Consider the following 21,951-nt stretch of genomic DNA (forward strand, 5'->3'; position numbering starts at 1 on the left):
AGTGACTATTCTGTCTTTGCTCTGTCTTCCAAGTCTGTTTCCCCCTCTTCTTTTCCTAACTGTTAGCCTGATTCTGGATTACTCTTGAATCTCCTAGTTTCTTCCTTTGGACTGGTCCTCGTTCTGCATCGCATGGACTCCTGTGCCCAGACCTATTGGTGCAGATCCACTTGCAGGATATTGGGACCCCTGTTTCTGCCTGACATCTGTCATATTGATGGCTTCAAGCATATCCATGCCTGCCTACAATGTCTCTTGTCTTCTGTCACCTCCCACTTCACCCTTCTCATTACGTTCCCTCGATCACTGGACTGTCTCATCGCATTTTTCATGTCACAACAGCATAAGCGTGGAAATTGCTCTGAATTGTAATGCTTTCTTTTCCTGACTGAATACTGCTAGTTTAAAACTTGTCTAGCAGCAATGAGATATGCATAGAGATATAACATATATGTATCTGATTACATTTCAGGCTAGAATACTGTTTCCCTTTCTTTGTCTGTCTTTGAAAAAACAGTCAGATATTTGTAAAGTAAATGAGAACAAAATTGTATCTCTGGAATTGATGAATTTCGAAAGTTAGAGGTTACACTTATCTTAAATGTTTGTTTTACATGACTTAGATTTTTTCTCCGATGCCTGGGGAGTCTTGTGAGAATATGAACTCTTCTTTAGACAGAAGAATTTCAGTTACCAGTGAGAAGTCAGTGAAGAGGGAAAGACTCAGAGAACTGATTTTTCCATCCAATTATGACCTCCTTCGCCATTTGCAATACGCAACGCATTTCCCTATACCACTGGTGAGTGTATTCTCTTTGTGCGTGCAACGGTACTGCCTGATGTGATGGCAAAGCGTTTAAAGAAAGAAGAACTCACTGCGTAGAGAGCTGAGTGACCTTTGTCTGAAGGCGCCCAGCTGGCTCACATGAGGCTATTTCTGCCTGTGTGCACAAGTTGTATGCTGCGGGGTGGCTTTAGTACGGCATACAGGCATCTTTATTTTATCCAGAGGACGTTAACTGGAAAAATGCGTAAGAGGCATAATAATATATGCTGACTTACTAGAGTAAGGAGACAAGTACCACATTGCAAACGCCATGTGCCAGGGTTTAATGAAAGTTTGCTAAAAAGGAAATTTGATAGTTGGACAAATGGATGAATAGCAACGTATCTGAAAGGAGTAGTTCTGCAGTGTGAGGGGTGGAATGGTGTTATTTCCTCCCACCCACTCCCTGTTGTTTGCAGTATGGATTTTTGTCTGCTGCTGTTATCCTGTTTGTGAGCTGTTGGGAACTGAAGGAAGCCCCGTGATTAACATTCCAGATACCAAACCCTTATTTGGTTGTTTTTTATTTATTCATTTTTTGATTTTTGTCATATTTTCTACTCCTCTGGAAAAAGGGCCCAAATACTGAAGAAGCCTGGATCTAGAGTGTATCTGTTTGGTGATGATGATGATGATTATTTTGAAACAACGATAACTTTTTAACAGTATTAAATCCTACCAGTAAAGGAAGTGTCAGCTGAGTGTATGATATGATAACCACAGTTTTCTTTGCTCTAATTTTCCTCCTCTACAGAGTTTGGGTTCTGACTTATTGAAGATAAATTGTTGTTAGGAGAATATTGAATGAGATGTTTCTGTTAAGCAAGCACTCAAAACCGGCCTTAAAGTTTAATTTATATTTTGCACATTTTAAGGATTTGAAAAATGTAAATTGATTGTTTTTGTTTCTGAAATATTTTTGGTTTACAGATGAAGCTAATCCAGGTAGTTATGCTTTGCCTATGTAAATTGATTTTTGACTTTAATTATTGACTATTTTATATATGAGTTTTTTTTGAAAGTGTTTGTAAAATACATTATTAATACACTTAGTTGCTGCTTTATACATTTTTATAAATACAACAAGCTAAGAGAGCACTGTATATTTATACTTACTTTTTATCTTCATTTTAAAATTTCCTTGAATTTTCTGTAATAATGCGTTGTTAGCTTTTTTTCATATTCATTGGAGTAGGAGCAAAGGAAGGCAGTGGAAGTTGATAAGAACAAGAACTTTATTTATGAAAATTGCGGGTGAAATTTAAGCGAATACAGTATTTTCTAAACAGTTCAGCTTAAAATTGCTTTCTAGAATAAGTAATACTCTTTAAAATGCTTTTAGGTTAATTTTATCTATGAAGAGCTGTGCAGGTAATGAACTCCTTTTTAAAAAAATCTTTACTTCATTGCACCAAGTCATTTAATATAGTATGCAATATTTTACGTAGGGTGAGTTCAGGTGTTTACTGTAAATAATTAGAATGTATATTTGAGTATGAAAAAAAATATTCTGAAGTGTTGCTGATTCTTCATAGGTTGTCACTGGTACATTGAAATATTTCTGAAAAGCAGCGTCAAATGTTCTGCTAGTTCAGACCTACCATGTGAATGTATAACAAAGCAATTAGTACTGTCATTCAAGTTTTTTCCTTCTGCTTGGGCTTATGATTCAACAATAATGTTGCTGACCCTAGTAGCCATGCTTCTTATTGCACAATCGCTGTTTATATCCTGTATTTGCACACAGTTTCCATGTAGTTCAGAATTCGTATGTCTGCACCTGCTGTTTGTTTCTGTGTTCTGGCTCTTCATCTGTGAAAGCCTTTGTCTCTTTGGGTGCTATGAAAGTCTCAGTAACTTTCAATTTGAATGAATTGGAAAGGTGATAATACAGAATAGGGTCAAAACAGAGGTTTGATACTGCAAACAGCAAGGTAGATTCTTTTGCTTGAAAGAGTGTTTGCTTCAGAGAGCAGTTGGTTATGGCATCATTCTGGCTCAAAGTGTAGGGAATGCGGACGATGTGGTATGGAACAAAACACAGTATGTAGCCTGCTGTTACAAGCAATATGTTGATCAGGGCCTTCTTCACATTCGCGTAACTCTCACTGTATTTGTTTCTGTAGAGTTGTCTAACAACAAGGAAATTGGAAATCAGTATCACAGCTGAAAAGTTCAGGAATATTGCTGTACATACAAAATTTGTAAAAACGTGCCAGTCTCTTCCAAATTTTGTTTTGAAATCAATGCACCCTGCATTAGGCCTTTCTTCAATGGTTTTGATTGGAATAGCCATGTTAGGCACTGTTATAAGGAGAACCATTGTCCATACAACTGCAGACAACATCTTGGCAAATCCAGGCTCTTGAATGCGGTAGATCTTACAACTGTGCATTAGCTGAAGGCAACGATCCATGCTTACAAATCCCAAGAATATAATTGATAAATACATGTTCAGGTAGATGAAACAGGCTGTAACTTGACAGTGGAATATTCTCAGTTTCCAGGATGCAACTCCTAGGTCAACAATTATCTTCACTGGCAACGCCAAAGTCAACAGAAAGTCTGCCGTTAAGAGGTTAGTTAAGTAGATGCTCATACACTTCTGTTTTTGACCTTTTTGTGTGAATGCCCATAGTGCAAAACAACTCCCCAGAAAACCCATTAGAAAAATTAAGTAGTAAAAATAGGTAAAAGGTTCCATTTCTGTCTTGATATAGCATTGTGAAACGTTTGACATGGTAAACTTCTTGTGCGCGTTGGTTTTGCTGTCAGGAGATATCAAGAACCTACAGAAAAACCAAGAAGACGTCAACTTTTCCTGACCAACAGTAGTAGTTACCTGAGAATTTTGCTTGAATAATTTCATGAAAAAAAATGCAACCAAGAAGAGATATTTTTCTCACTATTCATGCTACTTCACAGATGTTTAAGAGAGCTTTGTTCTCGTTGGAAATGTCTAGAAATGTATGAGGATTTGTTCATGACAGCATACAGACTTTTGAGAAACATTTTCACAAGAGCAGTCTTTCAGGTTGTATGCTTAGTTCAAAAAAATACAAAAAGAAAGTTTCTAATCTGTTTATGCATCTAATTAATAATCATTGCTGTAACCTTTGTAACTCTGGAACAGTTTAAACTACATTTAAAACTAGTAATGTTTGTAGCAGTCTCACTAAAAAAAAAAAGTGTATCAGGAGTTTTGAAGTTAACGTACTGTCAAACCGATATGCAGAGGTGTCAGCCAGATGACCAAACTGTTCTCATCAGTTCTAAGTTTTTGCCAATTACTGTCCCTCTTCCTACTTGAACAGAGGATAAATTAATTGCATATTTTAATGAGACCTTTAGTAAAGCTTATTAGAAGGAAGCAGCTACTAAATAATTTTATCAACCTCATTTTTAGGCTCAGTAGAAATTATTGGGAAGAAAAGTAGAAAATTATGGTGGTATTTTTTTTAAACTAAATCTACTAGTCCCCAGCCAAGTTTTGTTTTGATTTGCTCTGCCGTCTGAGTGCTGCACAGAATGTCAGCTGGGATGGAGGTATGCTTGTTAGAATTTCCTGGAACGAAGAACAACGCATTTATGTCTTACATAGCCTAAAACTGCAACACTTTTTATTTCACTGTATTGTTTCAGATATTAATATACAAGTGAACTACTGCATCTGCATATTTATTTTCTGCTGTAATATACGTATCCAGATGTATGGTAATTTCTGTTACAGTTCACATAAATGCAAATGATTACAAATACTGCAGTGGTTTAAAATGCAGGAAAAAAGTAGTTTGTGTCTTGTAATTAGCTTTCCGCAGGTGGCCTCTATTGTCCTAAAACCCGTAACAGAATCGTGTGAAGTTCTGGTGTGCGCAGCGTGGGAGAGGGGCAGGCAGCGCTCTCTGGCCCGCTGGGCTTGCTGCTGTGCGCCCGTGCTCGTGGTGCGGCCTCCGCCAGGCTCGGGGGTGGCATCGCGCCTGCCGACGGGCAGCCCAGCGGGCTGAACCCCGAAACGGGGCTGGAATTTGAGCCTGCAGGCGTACGGCATGGCCGCTGCCCAGTAACACTGCCTGCAGGTGGGGCACAGGCTGGAGAGCTCTGCTCGAACCTGACTTCCTATGCGTTTGGCACAGTTGATATCAAGCTGTATATTCACATAGACCTAGGGAGACTGGAACAAAGACTGAAAGCACGTACCTGTCTTACTGCTCTCTGGGGTCTCCGGAGCATCAGGCTATTAATGCTCGGTGTCTCTCTGCGACTGTTTGCTCATAGTCCAATAGCATGTTAATCTTTTCCCCTCGCTGCCTCTACTGGTGTTTTTTGAATGCGTCTGTGGTTTTTAAATGTGCTGATTGACGCAATTAAAACCAGCATTCAAATAGCTAAACCACGTGGAAGTTACCTAGAAGAGAGGTGCCAGAAAGACGTAAGTGTTCGTGGAACTACCCGCGGGTGCCTTTGTTGCTTCCTTTCTCTAGTGCAGGCGTCGGAGGCTGGGCTCACGCCGGCAGCAGGCGGCAGCTCCCCGGCCCGGGGCCATGACCGGGTGCTGTGCCGGGAGCAGTGGCAGAAGGGTGCTGCGGGAGGAGCCGGGCAGGCGCGGCGGTGTGACCGGGGGTGCGGAGAGCCGCAGGTCGGAGTGTGCTTCTGCGGCTTTTGCAGTGTAAGGAGGACGGTCACAGTTGCTTTCTCTGTCTGCATCAGAGAGCTGATACGGATGGCGAATAGTCCCTTAAAGTTGTTGATGTCTGCAGACCTGAAGGCAGTGAAATTTTCACTCTTCTGCTAACTTCAAGCCTGAAACTTTAAATGTCTGTGTGTTCGCTCTATGTACGGGTGACGAGACATTTACGGTTGGGTCTGCCTCAGCATGTGGACTCTTTCCTGTAGTCCTTAAAACTGCCTCAGGGTACAGATCGGTCCTAGGTTCTTGAACTCTGGGACTTTAGATGCGTGACACCCTATGGACTCCATCTTTTCTTTAAAAAGCAATAAAAGCATCTCTTTCCTTCTAATATATAAGTCTTAGACTTAAATTCTATGGGCAATCACGGATAGAAGCATATGGATTTTGCAGTGTCATTGGTCCTTATTCATTATTTCCTTGAATGAAAATCCAAGCTTTGGAAATCTCATGCGTGTTTTTTCTAGAGTTGTAACCTAATTTACAGATTTAACAGTGCGTAAGGATTATTTCTGTTAAAAATTAAAATTCTGAACCTTTGGACATTTGCCAGACACAATTAAAATAAATAAAATAAAAATAGCACAGCGGGGATATATAGGGAAAATGCTTGTAATTTACTCCCTTCCTTCCCGTTTTTCTTTTCTTTAAACCAAGCTAGGAGGGCTGAGGTACTGACAACAATACTGAAAAAGCAACATTAGCAGTCTGTTGTAGCTGAGAATCCACAGGAATTTACAAGTCATGTACCATAGCCTTGTGAAAAAACAAGTTAAGAAAGTCTGGTTTTAGGTTTAGTCATAAGATGAAAGTTCAGACCATATTTGTTGAGATGTTTGCAAAGCTTCATAATCTGGAATGATCCTATATTCAGTTTTGAGCAAACGTGAACTAATTTTATGGTGTTATGCTCACCATGCAAAGCCAATCTTTGCATAGTTTTATTTATTTTTAACTTGAAATGCAGGATTCAATCTTTTTTTTTTAATCAGGTCAAACATCACTCAAAAATGGTCTACACTTCCAACACAAGTGTTTCAAGAGGAGAGGAAACATGAGAACATGAGACTACCGAGTTGTAATTGTTTATACTGCTAATTGTTTCATCCTATCCCCCTGTCTATATATCTAATGTAGAAGGCCATTGTAGTTTGTAAATTACGGATGCAGGTGGTAGATTTTGCTGTAATTAAGGTTGCTGAGCACTTCTCATCATAAGTCAGAAAAAACGGGCTTAATTGGGTTTGAAATCTTCCATGATGAATGCTTAGGCTGACCCCTAGGGATTGGAAGGGTGGTGCAAAGAAAGGATGGGGCGCTGGTGTGAGCGGGATCTCTGCCAAAATGGTTAATCAGTTCTGAGGAAAAAGGAAAAATAACATCTAAACATGGAAAAAAATCAAAAAAATCCGGTGACCTATAAAAGCATGAGGTGCCTTGTGTTTCGAACTGGACGCACTTACGTGAGTGATCCTGGCGTCGGGATTACTTCTGACACGTCTCCACCTTCTGTGTACTCAGCTACGGAAGGCTTTTTTGGAGGCTTTCTGGGGCTCAGCTGCAATAGCTGCTATTTTCTCTCCTGAGCACACACCGCTGCACGTGCGGCCGGGCCGTGTGCCTGCCTCTGCGGGGAGCCGGGCAGCGTGGGTCCCTCGGCTGGTCCGCGCCGTGGGTGGCTGCGTCTCGCTGTCTTCTGAGGCTGTGCGGCAGGGACAGGCGCGAGGGAAGAGCCCGCTCCTGGTCAGAGGGGCACTGCTGGAGAAAGGCGTCTAAAGACCTCGGCGTGGTCTGGGAAGCATGGTTACGGGAGCGATGGAGGGAGACCGGTGGAGGTGCCTCTGAAGGGCTCGGGCTAGCTCCTCAAGGAGCGGGCCTGCTGGCCGATGCACGGGGTGGGGAGAGGCTGCGAGAAAGGGAAGGATACGAGAGTAGCTGGGGCGGATGGGGAATGAGTCTGAACGTACCCCTGAGCCCTTCTGCCTTCACCAGGCTTGGTTTTTTTGACTGTATAATACTGTGTCGCCAGCACTGTGCCAGGGCTGCGTGGTGAGGCGCTGACAAACACCGCGCCCAGCCAGGCCGCAGCACCTCGTGTGGCATCCCTTTCCCGAGGGCTGGCTCGGGTTGGTTCCCCTGGTGGTCCGCCAGGAGATGCTGCCCCGCGCTTCCTCCTCCCCGTGCGGTGGGCAGCGGGGGGTGGCTACAGCTGGCTCCTTGCTGAGACTCACCTGCCGCCGCGCTTCTCCGCGGTGCTTCGCATTAGCGTTTGTGAATCGCTCGGACATCTGAGGCTTTGAAACCCGGAGAAGTGGTTGTACAAACGGGCAAGTCCAGCATATTCTCTTACAGTTTTTCATGGCTTTCTCTGGCAGATTAGAAATTTTTATTCCATTGCAATGTCTGTGTTGTATATGAAAATATAACTGATCTTTAATTCTGAGCAGAAATACCTATTTCTGATTAAGAAAAAAAATTGTGTTTTTATTTAAATGCACAAAGATCTGTTCCGTGTAGTGTGTCACGGATCCCTATGGGCATCAGAGCATTGTTCGGCACGCGGCGTTGTGTGACCTCCAGGTATTAGGGGTAGACAACCACAAGCAGTACCTCCAAATGTCCTGGGGATGAACTTCAGCAGCAGCCACGAAGACACAGGTGCTATGAAATGTCAAGTAGCTCCATAGCCTCCGTTTAGCCTTCTGTCAATTAGCGTGATTTAGTTCTGTTTGAACAGAGCTTTACAAACATGCAGTGCCCTGAAGTGATGATCATTAGCACATCTAATAAAGATACTATCATAGAATCATTAAGGTTGGAAAAGACCTTCAAGGTCATCTGGTCCAACCATCACCCTGCCACCAATGTCACCCACTAACCCATGTCCCCAAGCACCACGCCCAACCTTTCCCTGAACATCCCCAGGGATGACTCCACCACCTCCCTGGGCAACCCGTCCCAGTGCCTGACTGCTCTCTCTGAGAAGAAATGTCTCCTCATTTCCAACCTGAACCTCCCCTGGCGCAACTGGAGGCCATTCCCCCTAGTCCTATCGTGAGTTACCTGTGAGAAGAGGCCAACCCCATAAAAGATGATCTTATCTTTTTAACAACAATTACAGTTTTGGAAGTTCAGTGTCCGTTAAAAAGAGTCACTTTGAGTTGTTACTCGCAAGGTGTTGGGTTACGGTAGGATCAGCGGTCACAGAAGTGTTTTCTGACTAGTGCAGTTATTGGAGGGAGGGGTTTTTGTTTTGTTTTTCAAATGAATCAAAAGCCTGAAATTTAGTATCGCTTTTGAAAAGATGTATTGGTCAGCATACTTTCACCTGGATTCCTGTATGCAAATTTTTGTCATTCTGGTATCAGTAAACTGGTGGGCTGAGGAGAAAATTCCCCAGTATAAATTATTTTTTTCAAAGTTTCGAAAGTAATAAAAATGTTTATACAAATATGTATTGTGGACATGGTTTTCATCTCTGTATGCCACAGTACTTTCTCAGACATAATTATTTAGATTTTATGTAGGCACATAAAGCCAAATATTTTTGCAATAAATAACAAAAAATCACCCGCAAATCAAACGATTCCCTTCCCTTGCAGGCTATTTTCCTTGCTTGGAGGGAAGAGCCTGCAAAGTTTTAGTTTGATGTGTATCAGGGAGCTCTAAAGGAGCCATATAGATAATCTTTTATGTATTTTCTTTAAAGAAAACAACAAACAAAAAAAACCAGACAGCCCTCTTCTGTAGTCCCTAAGCCCCAGTTCAGGCTGTGGCTTGCTGCAGGCCCCTGCAGGGGGACGTGCTCGTGCATCACCCTGAGACATTACCTGTTAGGACTAAAATGAAACATAGAGGCAGAAAGGTGTAGCACATGCTATTTTTGTTCCTATAACTTCTTTGTTAAGCAAAATGAGAGCATCCAGCTTCTGGAGTCATTGCCTTTTGTGGATATTTCCAGCATTGCTGTGTTTTTCCTGTATGATGATAAAATCAATCAACACAAGTGGCTGGGCTGAAAAATACCGTTAAAAATGAGATTACAGTTATACATAGAAGGCTGGGGGCTTTCAGCTCTTACCTTTGTACAGAGAGGAGTGTTTTTTCCTATGTTTATGGCACTATGGTAAACAGCCACCATTCTTTCTGGATTTAAATGTGCTGCCTTACAGTTCCTAGGTGGCTGTACGTGTGTGTTTTCAAACTGCTCCTTAACTGCTCTTACCTCCTGCAGCAGCACAGGGGGGAGTTACTAAAATCTCAGTCAATTGGGCATATGAACACTTTTGGTGTACACCATGTTATTTCAAAAAAGCCCTAAAGAATATGGTACAGTGTAGCTGTGCTTGCTGGTTTATAGAAGGAATACTTCTTAAACACCTTCTTGTACTGAACATTGCCTTTTAGAGAAGTTCTCTGACTTCTTGATGTCTAGGAGTGACAACTAGTCATGTTGTTTAATTCACTAGATTTATAGAATGCTTCCCCTAAGAAAGTCAGCACAGTTTTATAAATTTTAACAGTTTTTTTTCAGGCTCTGTGCAGATTGTTGAGGATTTGATCACTGTATTTAAAACAACAACAACAGCAAAAAGTGTTGTTTTTTTTTTTTTTCCTTGGCAGTTGTTGGAAGGTACCATAGCTTTGCTCTGTGAGCTGGTGAACACCCACAGAACTTCCCCTCAGGATCTCGGTACTCTTCAGCTGGCTGGTAGCGGCCAAGTCGGGGGGGGTTATGCTCAGCTTTTCGTGTTACTTTGGAGCAGTCTGCTCCAGTCGAGGTGGGACAATCAGTCGTTCCCAGGCCCTTCAGGCTGTTTTCCTGCTACGCATGTGTGTCGTGCCTGGCTTCACGAGAAACAGAAGATCAATTTGATGGTTAGGATGTTGGATAATCGTTTCAGAGAACCGCGGACTGGAGACCCAGAATGTTTTGTTCCAGTTATTCCTCTCTTTTTTTGAGATCCAGATAGGTCATATCACACCATGATGCAATCATAGCATCAGCTGAAATAGCACATAGTAAATATACTGATAGCATGCAAAAATCTTTTTATAGAGAGAAATGCCACTTGGTATTTTACTCAGAAACATTTTTTTCTGTTTTATTGCTGTTTCTCATCTGTTCAGTTTCTTTCTGAGACATTGCGTTCTTGAGTAACTTTCAAGCATGCGTTATTTCACAGACCTAAACTTACAGAATATTCACACTTTCCTGAAGTGTATTTGATCTTCTAGATTTAGAAATGTCAACCTCACGTGAAGTTTTCAGCTTGAGGTGCAGTTTTTGATACAGCTTTTCTCTAAAAGGTAGGCAGAGGAAAAAATAAATAATGGGATCAAGGCACACGTTTGCAGCAGACAACACAAGAGTAAACTCCTTTGCGTAGAACAGAGTTGTTTGTGACTGGCAGTTGAACTGTGAGCTAGTTTGACTTAAAGTGTATGGTATTCTGCAGAAGTGATATGGTACAAAGCAAATGACAAATACAAACATGATACTGAATATATTACGACTGGTTTTTCTCTTGGTAATGTCTGAGTTCCTTCTGAATTTTTTATAGGAGCTATATATTTTTTTTGATATTGAAGTGTAAAAAATGATTAGTAGAAGAAAAACAATCCAGAAAATGCCCGTGCAAATGTAACTTGACACCTCGTGCCACTGTCTGCCAAGCTCACTTTTAAGACCAATACATTTTCTGGAATAATTTGCTTTAGAGACTTCAGTAGTTAAAATCATATTTGGAAGGGATATGAACATAAACAATAACCATATGATTATAGAGATAACCTTACTGTAGTTAACCGTGTGAACAAAGGAGGTGAATAAAGGCTTTACAATTTTATAGTATCTGTCAAAACCTATGAGGCCAAAAAATGTTATTCCAATATACATGTTTGTATAAAAAACAACTGCAGAGTATCTGCACACAAACATGTTGAGCTGTGGATGTGCAATTTCTGAATCAGCAAGAATTTTGAAAGGAAACGTCAAGCTCATTAGGAGATCAGCAACAACAATGTTTTTGAGATAGACAATAAAACTCTTCTCGCTAGAAACGTATAGAAAGATCCATGCTGCCACACTGTTCAGCAGGAATCCTACTATGAAAATTAAACAGTAGACCAGGGGAATGACTGTCTTAGTTATTACAGTGTCGTAGCTGCAGCTGTTTCCCGAGGAGTTTGTGCTGGAGTTGAACATCTTACAATATCTTTGTTCCTAGAAGCAGAGGAAAGATTATCTCAGTAAGATAAAACCGTGATGTGCTTTCCATTAATTAGTATGAGATTTCTACTCTTGTTTCAAAGTAAACTTGGCATACTTCTGAGAAATCACATTTTCATTTGCAAGGGCGATGCATAGTAAGTGTTTTCCAAGTGATTCAGTCTCACTTTTGGATGATATACAAGGGCATGCTGCTGTTCTGAAAATCCGTTTGTTTTTAGATTGGACTTGAGTCCGTTGTCTTCGAGTCCTGTACCCTCCTTTTCTGTGTGTGTGAGGAACTAGAAATGGGACTGAGCCACAATGGTTTAGTGACTCTAAGTGCATCACATTAAACCTTAAGGACCAGCATGTATTTTTAGCACTGGTTTAACCAGGAAACATGTGAGGGATATAAATATTCCTTGTACAAGTGTTCTGTTTTGTATACAGTCATGGTAAACATGCTTCTGTTAGCCGAGACTGGGAATAAGTAGTATATGCCAATGTTTTCTGATGCTCACTTGAAGGAAAGCCTTATGTGCAGCTAGCACAGTTTGCTTTAAACTTTTACTTTTAGTAGCACAACATACAGGAGTCTCAGTATCAGCATGAAATAAAAGCTAGAACTGTGCTCCCAAGTCATTCAGACTTAAATTTTAGATGATCCCCATGAAGGCTCTGAGAAATCAAATCTGCTGTCTGCTTTTCTTCAACAGAAGGCTTAAGGGGATGGATGACCCTCTGTAGGAAAGGCTGAACAAATACAGATATATTGCTGCTTCATTGGCAAATGAAAACTAAGGCAACTGGAGACCACATGCCGCAGAGCTGGATGGAAAAAAAAAAGGGGGGGAGGGAAAAGCCCAGCCTGCCTGTTAGAAAGTAAGTGTTTTCCGTGTTGCCAAAATTCACAGTCAGTGGCTGCTGCCTCTGTGTAGCAGGTCGGAACCTGAATTCAACTTTGCAGTAACTGGAAATGGGAACTCTGTTTCACATAGGTAAAATTGTTTCATTTGGTATATTGTTTTGTGTATCTCGTTTGAAGGTGCTATAAAGGCTGACAAGCTTAGTTGCTGGTTTGGAACTTGCTTTCCAAGTGGAATAATGGAGCATGAATTAACATTATTCACACCCAGAGCCTTCAGTTAATCTCTGCCTGGTTGTTCTCCTGTAAGGAGACCTGCAGTCCTATCTTTCAGTTTAAGCTCTAGTTGTTGTGGCATTCGCTTCTGTTTGGTTGGGTTTTTAACGGGAAAAGATGGCGTGGTCAGTGGGTGGTGGAATAAAACTGCCAGGTGAACAGGTGTGTAGGATTATGAGATAATAATGGGTAAGGTTTGGGGCGATACTGCTGGAAGTAGGAGGATCTCTGCTTCTCCCTCTGTGTCCTCAGTCAGCTGGAAAGCACCAGTAACAAATGGCACTTTTAGTTAAGGTGTTAACATACTGTATTTGAAAGCTGTTCTCTTCCCACTGCTGCGTGCGGTGTGTGTGTGCTGTTTGTCCTGTAAGGCTGCCCAAGCAGGACCTTCTCTGCATGTGGTGTGCTCAGACCTTCTCCCTGATCTGTAGGGCTTCCTAAACGAAGTACATGGAGGTGGGCTGTTTTACGCTTGGACCTGGTGGTAGCGGACATTAAATGTCTTGGGAAGTCCATGAATTATTACTTGCACTGAGGCATCATACTACAAAGGATAATTTCAAGAGTGTGCGATTAAAGATGTGGTAATTACAACTGTGTACGTGCACTGTCTCTAGCAGCAGGGAGGAAACCCTAGACAAATTTCAATTCTGGTGCCAGCACATTTGTCAACTGTCCATGGTTGAAAAAAAAGGCCAAGGCAGACTTTGTAAATCTTTCAGTATCAATGACGTATCCTTACCTTTCTTGATTTCACTGCTGTGGTGGTTTTCGTTAAGGTATTAAGGGTCTAGAGAGCCTTCCATTCTCAGGCACAGAGCCTCTCCTCTTGCTGGGTGAGCTGTGTGAAACAGGACGAGACGGTGGTTAGAGCTGTGTGTGCTGCCAGGTGGGACAGCGTAACCCTGGGGTGCTGGGGGCTTCCCCAGTGCCACTCCTGTTTAGCCCACCTGGGGTAAGTACTGCGGGGGAGTCCTGGCTCTTTCAGCAGGACTTCACCATTTGTTAGGGACAGCAGCCGTGTTCAACCTGGAGCCCACCGCTGTGTGGGTAAGATCCGGGCCTCTTGTCCCTCTCACGTGCATCATGTCGTTTGTGTTCATGATAAAACGTATCTGCCCTTGTTGTCACCCGGTCAGACACGTAGCTCTTTGTGAAAGCCCTTGTCCCTACGTGCTCTCTGAAGGCACCTGGCTGTGCTCCCCAGAGGACCGGAGCTGCCGGGCACACGGTGGGTCCATGGGATGCCATCTCCTGCCGCAGGAGGTCACTGAACTGGTGCGTTCCTCCAAATCAGCAAGTCCTGTGGGGTTTTCTTGAGACACATGACATGCCAGTCCCGATGTTACTGCCAGGGTTTCTATACTGTCCGTCCCAAGTGCTGTCTGCTTTTTCCTCCTGTATGCATCTCATCCCCAAGCCCTACACAGTCACCCCTTCCGTCAGCGTCCCTGCTTAGCATCGCCAAGCACCGTAGTCCCTTGACTGACCTGGTGGACAGGATCTCACCGTGACCCTTAGCCACCAGCTCTGTCTGCAGCCCTTTGCTTTGCACAGGACAGCAGCAGTCCTAGCCTGGACTTTTTTTCCTCCTCATTTCTACCTGAAGAGAGCAGCCAAGCAGCTCAGATTGAGAGAAACTGGCAGTATCTTGTAGCCAGTCAAATGTTATTTCAACAAAAAAAAAAACCACACGTGGAATAAAGCCACGACATCTTTAGTGACATCTCTTTTTTAGGATTATATTGCTCCTGGCGGCGTGTATTCTTTTGGTTGGCTATATAATTCTTGTGGGGAAGAAAGAATAAATAGAATTTAACTTATTCGTGTAACACGATGTACATAAAACCTTACGAATTTATGATTCTGTGTCTGTGTTTCTCATTCCTTGTGTCTGCAAAAACAATCCCCAAGTTTGTACGTTCAGTGCATTCCCAACATTTCCTGCCAGTGACTGGGCAGAGAGGAGTCCCATTAGCATCCTTCAGAGTACTCAGTGTTGCAGTAGAAAGTCTTGACTTTTTTTTTTTGTTACAGTTGTAAGTGAATTCTCATTTCAAGATGGATGTAAAACATCTGTTTCTAAACCTGACACAGAACTGAGTACTGAGCATTTGTTCAGTTTATTCCTCCCTTCCTTCTTTTCCTCCCCATCTGCTCACCATTTAGAAAAAAAAAAGAAAAAAAAGAAGCGGGCTGACATTTTCAGGTGACCTAGTGATGAGGAAAATAAAGCAACTTGTTATTTCCAGGTTAGATCAAAGCAACTTAGTCTGCTGCACCAGCCTGGAAAGAGGGCAGTGGGGATGAGTTATGTGACCGGGGGACTCGCGGAGGCGCTGAGCGCGCTGAGCACCCTGCCCTGCGGCTGGGCTTGGCTCTGGGGCTCAGCGCCCCCGAAGACCCCGGCGTTCCAGCTGCCTGAGCCGTGCTCCCTGCGCTGCCTCCCACGGGTGGCTTCTGGGGAGCTCGGAAACGGCTTCAGCAAAGAACTTGCTGCTGTTAACGGCTCAGGAGGTGGTGCACCACTAAAATGGTTCCTTTCATGCAGACAGCATTTGGCATTGACATCATTTGACATCAGGTTTTCCTGACCAAAATTTCTTCAGACAATTAGGTCATATGTTATGTTCTCTCAGCATTTATGATTAATTTCTGGTGTCCTGAAGGACAAAGCCAGTGAGGAGAGCCAACTGGTATAAAGAGCCGTTGTAGATAAGATCGTTTATTTTCTTGTTAAAATAGCAAGCTTTTGAAGGGCAGCGTGAGCTCGTTTGGTTGCAGGGTGAGGACACTCGAGGGCAGAATTTCGGTCTTGCAAAAACCACCAGTAATTGTTTCATTTCTTCTTACTGTCCAGGGGTCCCTGTGCTACTTTTTATGTATGAAATTTAACAGCCTCATTTTCCTGATGAGAAGTTGAAATTTTCATTCTGTTTTCATTTCTGATTTTTAGACGAGGCTCTAAACTATTCTGAAAAGAGTCTTTTATCTTTGAAAGATTAGAGCCTACATCGGTGTCTGGTCCCTGATACTCACACTGAAACCTGGCCAATGCTTTGAGCTGTTCTGTACATGGAATCATTTTCAGATCTAACCCAAATATTCCAGGCTTTTTAATTAAGCCTTACAAAAAAATCTCCAAATCCTTCCTGTCTCCCATCAGTTAAATATTTGAATTAAGCAGCAATGATTCCAAAAGTTAGGACTGTGGTACTAGGAACGGTCTGTTGGTGATTTGATTAGAGGACTAAAGAGACCAGCTTTTAGTAGCAATGGATCTGTCAAATTTGGAATTATTCCTGTACAACTGTGTCAGTGAAATATTTTAATGACTGATAGTTTTCTTGTCCTAAAACTGGGTATTTGAAAGGAGACAAATGTCTCAAAAAAATTGTTCCCTTTAATATTTTTTATTAATAGAACGTTTGCTTTTTAGTGCCATTTCTGATGTTTTAAATTAGTTATGTTTCCTTGATCAAAAATTAACACAAAAATAGTTGCTTAAGAAGAATATCTTTTACTGATTACACCTCAACTGTTTACATAAATCCAGAGCAGTCCTTGTCTGTACAGATCGGCAGCCTTAGGTGCAGCAGCTTTAGTCTGCTCCATGTCTCAGACTAATAGGCTTTTGCCTTGTCTGTTGTATTTATTTACAGTTCAATTGTGTTTTAAGTAATTTGTTTGTGGCTTGTATAGCACCTGAATGATTCCCTGTTGACCCTTGTTTGTCTATTACTGCTGTAATTTAAAAAAAGAATAGTTATTTAAAAGTTTCAATAAAATGTTCAAGAATGTTAATAACATAGAGAAATGTGTAATGAAGAGGCATGATCTTTCACCTGGAAAGACTTTTCAGCTATCAAATAAATTTACAGAATGCACCCTTTACCATTGCCTTACAATATGAATCACTGTAGGAACGCTATAAGCTGCAGCAGGTCGTTACTTACTGGTTAGAGTGAAGTCTCCTGTTTTTTCTGCTTTACCCATTGGGTTATTCCTTTGCAGCTGGGTAGTCTGTCAGTTCTTTCAGTGAATGCTTTGAAATATTATCTTCATTATCTATGTTGATAGTGATGAAGTTTCAGAATCGAGCTTGATCTCCACAAGCAAAAAGTTGGTGAGCCGCTTCACCAAATGTGGTTGAAATGTCAAGTGCTACAGATGGTCGGTGCTATTTTAGTGTACTTATACGTACTTCCACGAAGATCAGCTTTGAATTGGTTTCAAAAAAGACACATTTGTGCAGTTAGCCAAGCAGTAGGCTTAAGGGTTGCTGTTTTCTTTCCCCAAGCTGTTCCCAGGCCTTGCTGTGACCTTTTCTATAAAGCTTGCTACCCCGATAGCTTCTGTTTTAGTTAATGGGAGTGTCCTGAACAGGAGTTCATGGGGTTACGTCGTGTTTGCTCGGGGCGTGCTCAAATGCCGAGAGATTTATTCTTGGGACAAGTGATAAATCCCTGGTGTATGGCTATTTTCTTTCTTTTTTCAAATTATTATTATTATATATTTTTTTTAACCTAGCCACATGTCCGTCTGTCTTCCTCCCTTCCTGTTCTTCCCATATTTTTTCCTGGGAGGCTTCAAAGCCAGGCACAAAATTAGCTGAAATATATGGTAAAGGATAATCAAATATAATCTCTTATTAATCTGGGAACACATTGAAGTTTATATTAAAGTAAAATTTGTAAATGGTATACAGTAATGTTAATAAACATGCAGTACATGACTTAATCTTTGCTTCACAGTGCACGACCCAAGCCTGCCTTTGAACACACGATTTCCTCAGGGACTTTCCTGCTGTGGGCGTGCATCACCTTACTAGAAGGGGCCCAAGTGTGGCCTGCTAAGGCTTTGCTGCAGTGTACGCGTCCTGTACTCAGAGCCAAGGCTTGTTATCTTGAATTAGTAGTCTCCTTAATTGCACTGAATCTCTCTCAGTGAAATAAGGTGATATCTTCAGAGACCTTAACAAAATTGCCTTTCATTATCGTGAGTGTTCTTATCCCTCTTTTATTTCTGAGACTCCCTGGTTGAAGCCGTAACGGTCAATTAATCATTGCTTTCAGGCGATGCATTTGGAGGTTCATTTCATTTAGCGTTCTTATAGTGCCTTATATTTTGTCTCGGCTGAGCTTTGAGCATTCAGCTTCTCTGCGAGTCTGAGTGCAGGCCCGGTGGGCAGCTGCCGAGCCGTGGGGGTTTGGCCGCCTGGGGACTGCGGAGGGTCCGGGTGTCAGAGGCAGGGCGCAGCCGACCTCCTTCAGCAGCCTGCAGCTGGGCGCCCTCCTCTCCTCGCAGTCCCTGCTGCACTACCACACCTCCCGCTCTTTCGCCTGTGGCTCCTGCGGGGATTTGCCGGTAGCAGCATGCTTCACTGGGACCGTTCTCACAGGTTCTGTCGTGTGAAATACCCCGTGTGCTGGTGGGCGGCAGCTTTAGCATTCCTGTCCTGCGGACTTGGCGTGTCCTGTCTCAAGTCATCAGGCTTCCATCTTCCAGGCAAACTGAAGGAAATCCGTCTGACCTAAAGAGTCATTGCTCTTCAGATGTCTCGGGAGAAAAGAGGGTTAAGCTGGTAGCTCAGGAAGAAGCGGTGAGTGCCAGAGGTTGTAGGTTTTAACCCTGCTCTGACTCGCGCAGCCTGGGGCACAGCCCTGCAGCAGGGAGCAGACCCCGTCTGCCTGCATGGCTGCTGCAGTGAACCCGGCGGCCCGTGGTGCTCAGAGGAGTGGCTGCTGTGTCCTTTTACTCTGTCCTGCCGCCCCGTGCCGTGTCACGAGCGTGACCGTTCCGCACACCTGCGCTGCACGGCCTGGCCCGTTTTGTTCCCTGTGCCAGCTGCTTCCCTGCTCGTCCAGCGTCCTCGCAGTCCTGTGTCCCGCTCAGGCCCTCTCCCCTCTCTGCTGGGGTTTGAAGGGGCCCATTTTCCTGCTTCCCTGCTCTACGTGGGTGTCACGCGCTGCAGACATGGGCTGCGAGCAGCCGGGGGGAGCGGCGTTGTCCCGGGTACTTTGCCAGACCCGGGGGCAGTTCGCAGGGGGTGGCGGGCGGTGCTGACACGGTGTCACCGGGGTGCGTCCCCTTACCAGGGCTCCAGCGTCGGTGAGCGTCTCAGGCAGGGTTGGGGTCCTCGAAGCCTGGTGGTCGTGGGATAGCACTTTGTTTCAGCTGAAGCACGGTTCAGGAAGGTACGGATTCTCTTTGATTGTTCAGAAAGCAGAAATAGAGCTTGAGAGGCATCACACAGGTCTGTGAGTCGGCAGCCGGGTTTCCTACGGTGAGCAGGACAGCACTTACTGGCAGCACACGCTGTTCCTTCTTGCAGCCGGGTCTGTGGTCCGTGATGTGGTCCCGAGTTCTGTCCGGGCTTGGCAGGAGACCAGGCCATCAGCTCTGCGAAGGCAATCAGGGGTGTGCTGCTGGGAAGCGCTCCAGCTCCTTGCCTGCGCTTGGCACGTGCCCAGCCCTGGCTCCCGATGGACAAGGGTGCCAGGGTGCCGCCGTCTCCTCGGGAGACTCCTGCGAGGCGCCGAGGCTGCCCGTCCTACGGGTCTGCGGGCCGGCAGCCGCACAGCCCGGGCAGCCCCGCTGCAGCCGCGGGGCCCGGCCGAGGCAGCTCGCCCCAGGGCCCCAGGGCAGGTCCTGCCCTGCTTGCTCCTCCTCTGGCCGGCGGTCTTCTGCACCAGGGCAAGGATCAGGCAGGATGATGCAAAGGGCTTTTCAGATCGTCCCCAGAAGGCACACGATCAAACTTCTCATCTCTTTCCATCTACCCTATTGTCATGTTATTTTTGGAGCAAGGAAAAGAGGAGAGGGTCAGATAAGGCTTTGGCTGATCAGAAGAGCTTTACAAGCCTGTAGTTCTCTGAGGCAGGCAGGCTTTGTAATTCCTTCTGTAAAAACCTTTCTTTGTTTTTCTGTTTTATTTTTTTGCTGTTGTTTGGTCGTGTCCTTCCCCCCCCCCCCCCCCTTTTTTTTTCTTTCCCAGAAGCAGCAGCAGCAGAAACCTCAATATCCCTTTTGGGACCAGGATCAACTTTCACATTGTGACTCACCACAAACTTTTTCCAATAGCTTCCTCATCTAAACCTAAAATTGCAGTAAGCAATCGTCTGTTTGTGTCCGGAAGAAATCCTCGCAGAGGAGGAAGAAAAGTGTAGTCTGCAAAAACAAGGAAGTTTGAAAGGGAAACATAAAATAAGGATAAGAGGAGCTTAACTGCTTAAGAGGAGCAAAGCAAAACTGCCCATAAATTCCTCATCTGCTCCTGGATGCAGGAAGCTTGAGCTGGAGCTAGCTTTTCTGTACAGTGTATAGCATTTTCTTTTATGTTTTTCTGAAGCATAATGTTTCTTCTTGAGCTAGTTAGCTGAACTGCAGTGCGATCACAGGCCTCCATCCCTGAGCGGCTCAGTAATTTGTTATTTTTCAATCTATAAAGTAGACCTTTCCTAGCTAACTGAGGTGGATGTGAACACAGGCGAATTGTCAGGACTGCGTGTGTGCTGACCGTGCAGTACTCCTGCCTTGGTAAAGCCAGGGCTGAGACCCAGCCGTCCCATCCTGCAGCAGCTGAGCACGGTGGTCCTGCAGGGCAGGAACTGCCCTTTTCCTCAGCTTCGTCCTGTCCTGGGACTGCTCGTCTGAGCAATCTTGTGCTGTGGTTACAGGGAGAAATGCGTCACACTTACTTCTTAATCTGATGCATGTAAGAGAGATCTTAGCTTTCTCTGGGATGCCGTTGGTCAATAAGTACTCCTCAAGGTAATAACCAAATAAACATTAGGAAATGGTCACATTTGAGTCTTGTACAAAGGTGCATACTGACTTTCCTTTTTCAGTGAAGATAGCTATGAAAACTTTAAGTCATGTGAATCTGTTGTTCTTTTATTATAAGTTAAGAACAGTTAATTTCCATGGTTGGCCTGAAAACTTCCTTTTTTAGAGTCATAAAATCCAAATACCCAGATTCTGTGCTCTACATTGTCTTAATCAGAAAGCCCATGAAATTATCTGTTTGCACTCAAAGTTGTTGCCCATTAAATGTCTTGGGGCACTGGGGGATTGGCCTGCTAGGTTTTAAAGTTTAATTCTCCTTACATACCAGAGGTTTCCTGGAAGCATCACATCTGGCAATCATCTCAGCAGTGCAGTGTCATGTTCCCTGCCATCTGCCGTGCTGATTAGCTGATCCTGTAAGCCTCTAAGTCTGCACAGGGCTGAAAAGCCACCGCGGGGTGTGTGTGTCTGTGTGTCTTACTCTTCCAAGAAAGGAGTTGCTTCAGGGAGAAACCTGCTGATTTTTATCCATGGTACCCTTAGTTCTTGGCATTGCGTCAGGTAGGAGTGTAGGTAAGCAAGAAATCATTGCAGTGGTATCAAGACCAGGCTCCAGGACTGCAAAGCGGTAAATAGGAACTGCTTAAAAGATATGCCAGTCCTGCAGGAACTAAAGCAGAAAGTACACAGAGAAGACACAGGTGCCATCTCTAGATAGGAATGGTGTAAATCTGTGAGATGTGCATTTGTCAGTGGGATAGAATTTGTGGTTTAGACACCTCTGGCTTTTAATGAAAGCACATGGATTGAATGTGCTTATAATACACAAAGGTGCCAGGGCAGGCGTCTGTAAAGTAGATGCCGATCTGAAGTTGTTGATTTCCAATACAAGACAAATTCTAGGGCACTTTTGGATGCATGGTTTTTGCATATTTGGGTTTTGATTACAGGTTGTTCTCTATTTGAAAGGCTTGATTTGAATCGAGAGTCCGCCTTGAAAAATTCCTGCCTGCATAAAAGAGGTTCTCTGTGCTTTCTAGAATTTGGTTCCTTTCCTTGTGTCTCCTATCAAATCTTGAGTTGCCCTTATGCAGCCTAGGAATGGAACTTCGATGTTGTGAAGTACTTCTATTCCTTAGTTTGGTTCGTTGTCATTTGGCTATCTTTTCCCATCCTTTTCCCCACTGCTGCCCCCCTGAAAGAAAAAAGGAAAAGAATGCTTTGAAACAGAAAGTGAAGCATCTTGTTCTTGTCAACCCTGATAACATTAAAGGAAAGCTGTCTTGTGTAATGTG

The 21,951-nt window shown here is 43.7% G+C and overlaps 3 protein-coding genes across 7 annotated transcripts in view; 1 reads left to right on the plus strand and 2 right to left on the minus strand.

Annotated features, from left to right (window-relative positions):
• MED12L (mediator complex subunit 12L) overlaps window positions 1–21,951 on the plus strand; it is a 140,741-nt gene that overhangs the window by 35,514 nt on the left and 83,276 nt on the right. For all 5 annotated transcript variants that reach the window (XM_080604671.1, XM_080604672.1, XM_080604673.1 and 2 more), the window contains one exon: window positions 624–800. In XM_080604671.1, coding sequence (XP_080460797.1) covers window positions 624–800 — 177 coding nt within the window. The remainder of the gene's footprint in view (window positions 1–623; window positions 801–21,951) is intronic.
• Window positions 2,044–3,566, minus strand: GPR171 (G protein-coupled receptor 171; the record flags this gene model as incomplete). The annotated part of the gene is made up of 1 exon (XM_080604707.1): window positions 2,044–3,566. The coding sequence occupies one exon, from the start codon at window positions 3,564–3,566 to the stop codon at window positions 2,586–2,588; it is 981 nt and encodes a 326-aa protein (XP_080460833.1). The 3' UTR covers window positions 2,044–2,585.
• P2RY14 (purinergic receptor P2Y14) lies at window positions 10,585–11,721 on the minus strand (the record flags this gene model as incomplete). Its single annotated transcript, XM_080604710.1, has 1 exon — window positions 10,585–11,721. The coding sequence occupies one exon, from the start codon at window positions 11,719–11,721 to the stop codon at window positions 10,708–10,710; it is 1,014 nt and encodes a 337-aa protein (XP_080460836.1). The 3' UTR covers window positions 10,585–10,707.

This window comes from Anser brachyrhynchus (genome assembly GCF_964034855.1).
Source record: "Anser brachyrhynchus genome assembly, chromosome: 9".
Lineage (NCBI taxonomy): Eukaryota > Metazoa > Chordata > Aves > Anseriformes > Anatidae > Anser > Anser brachyrhynchus.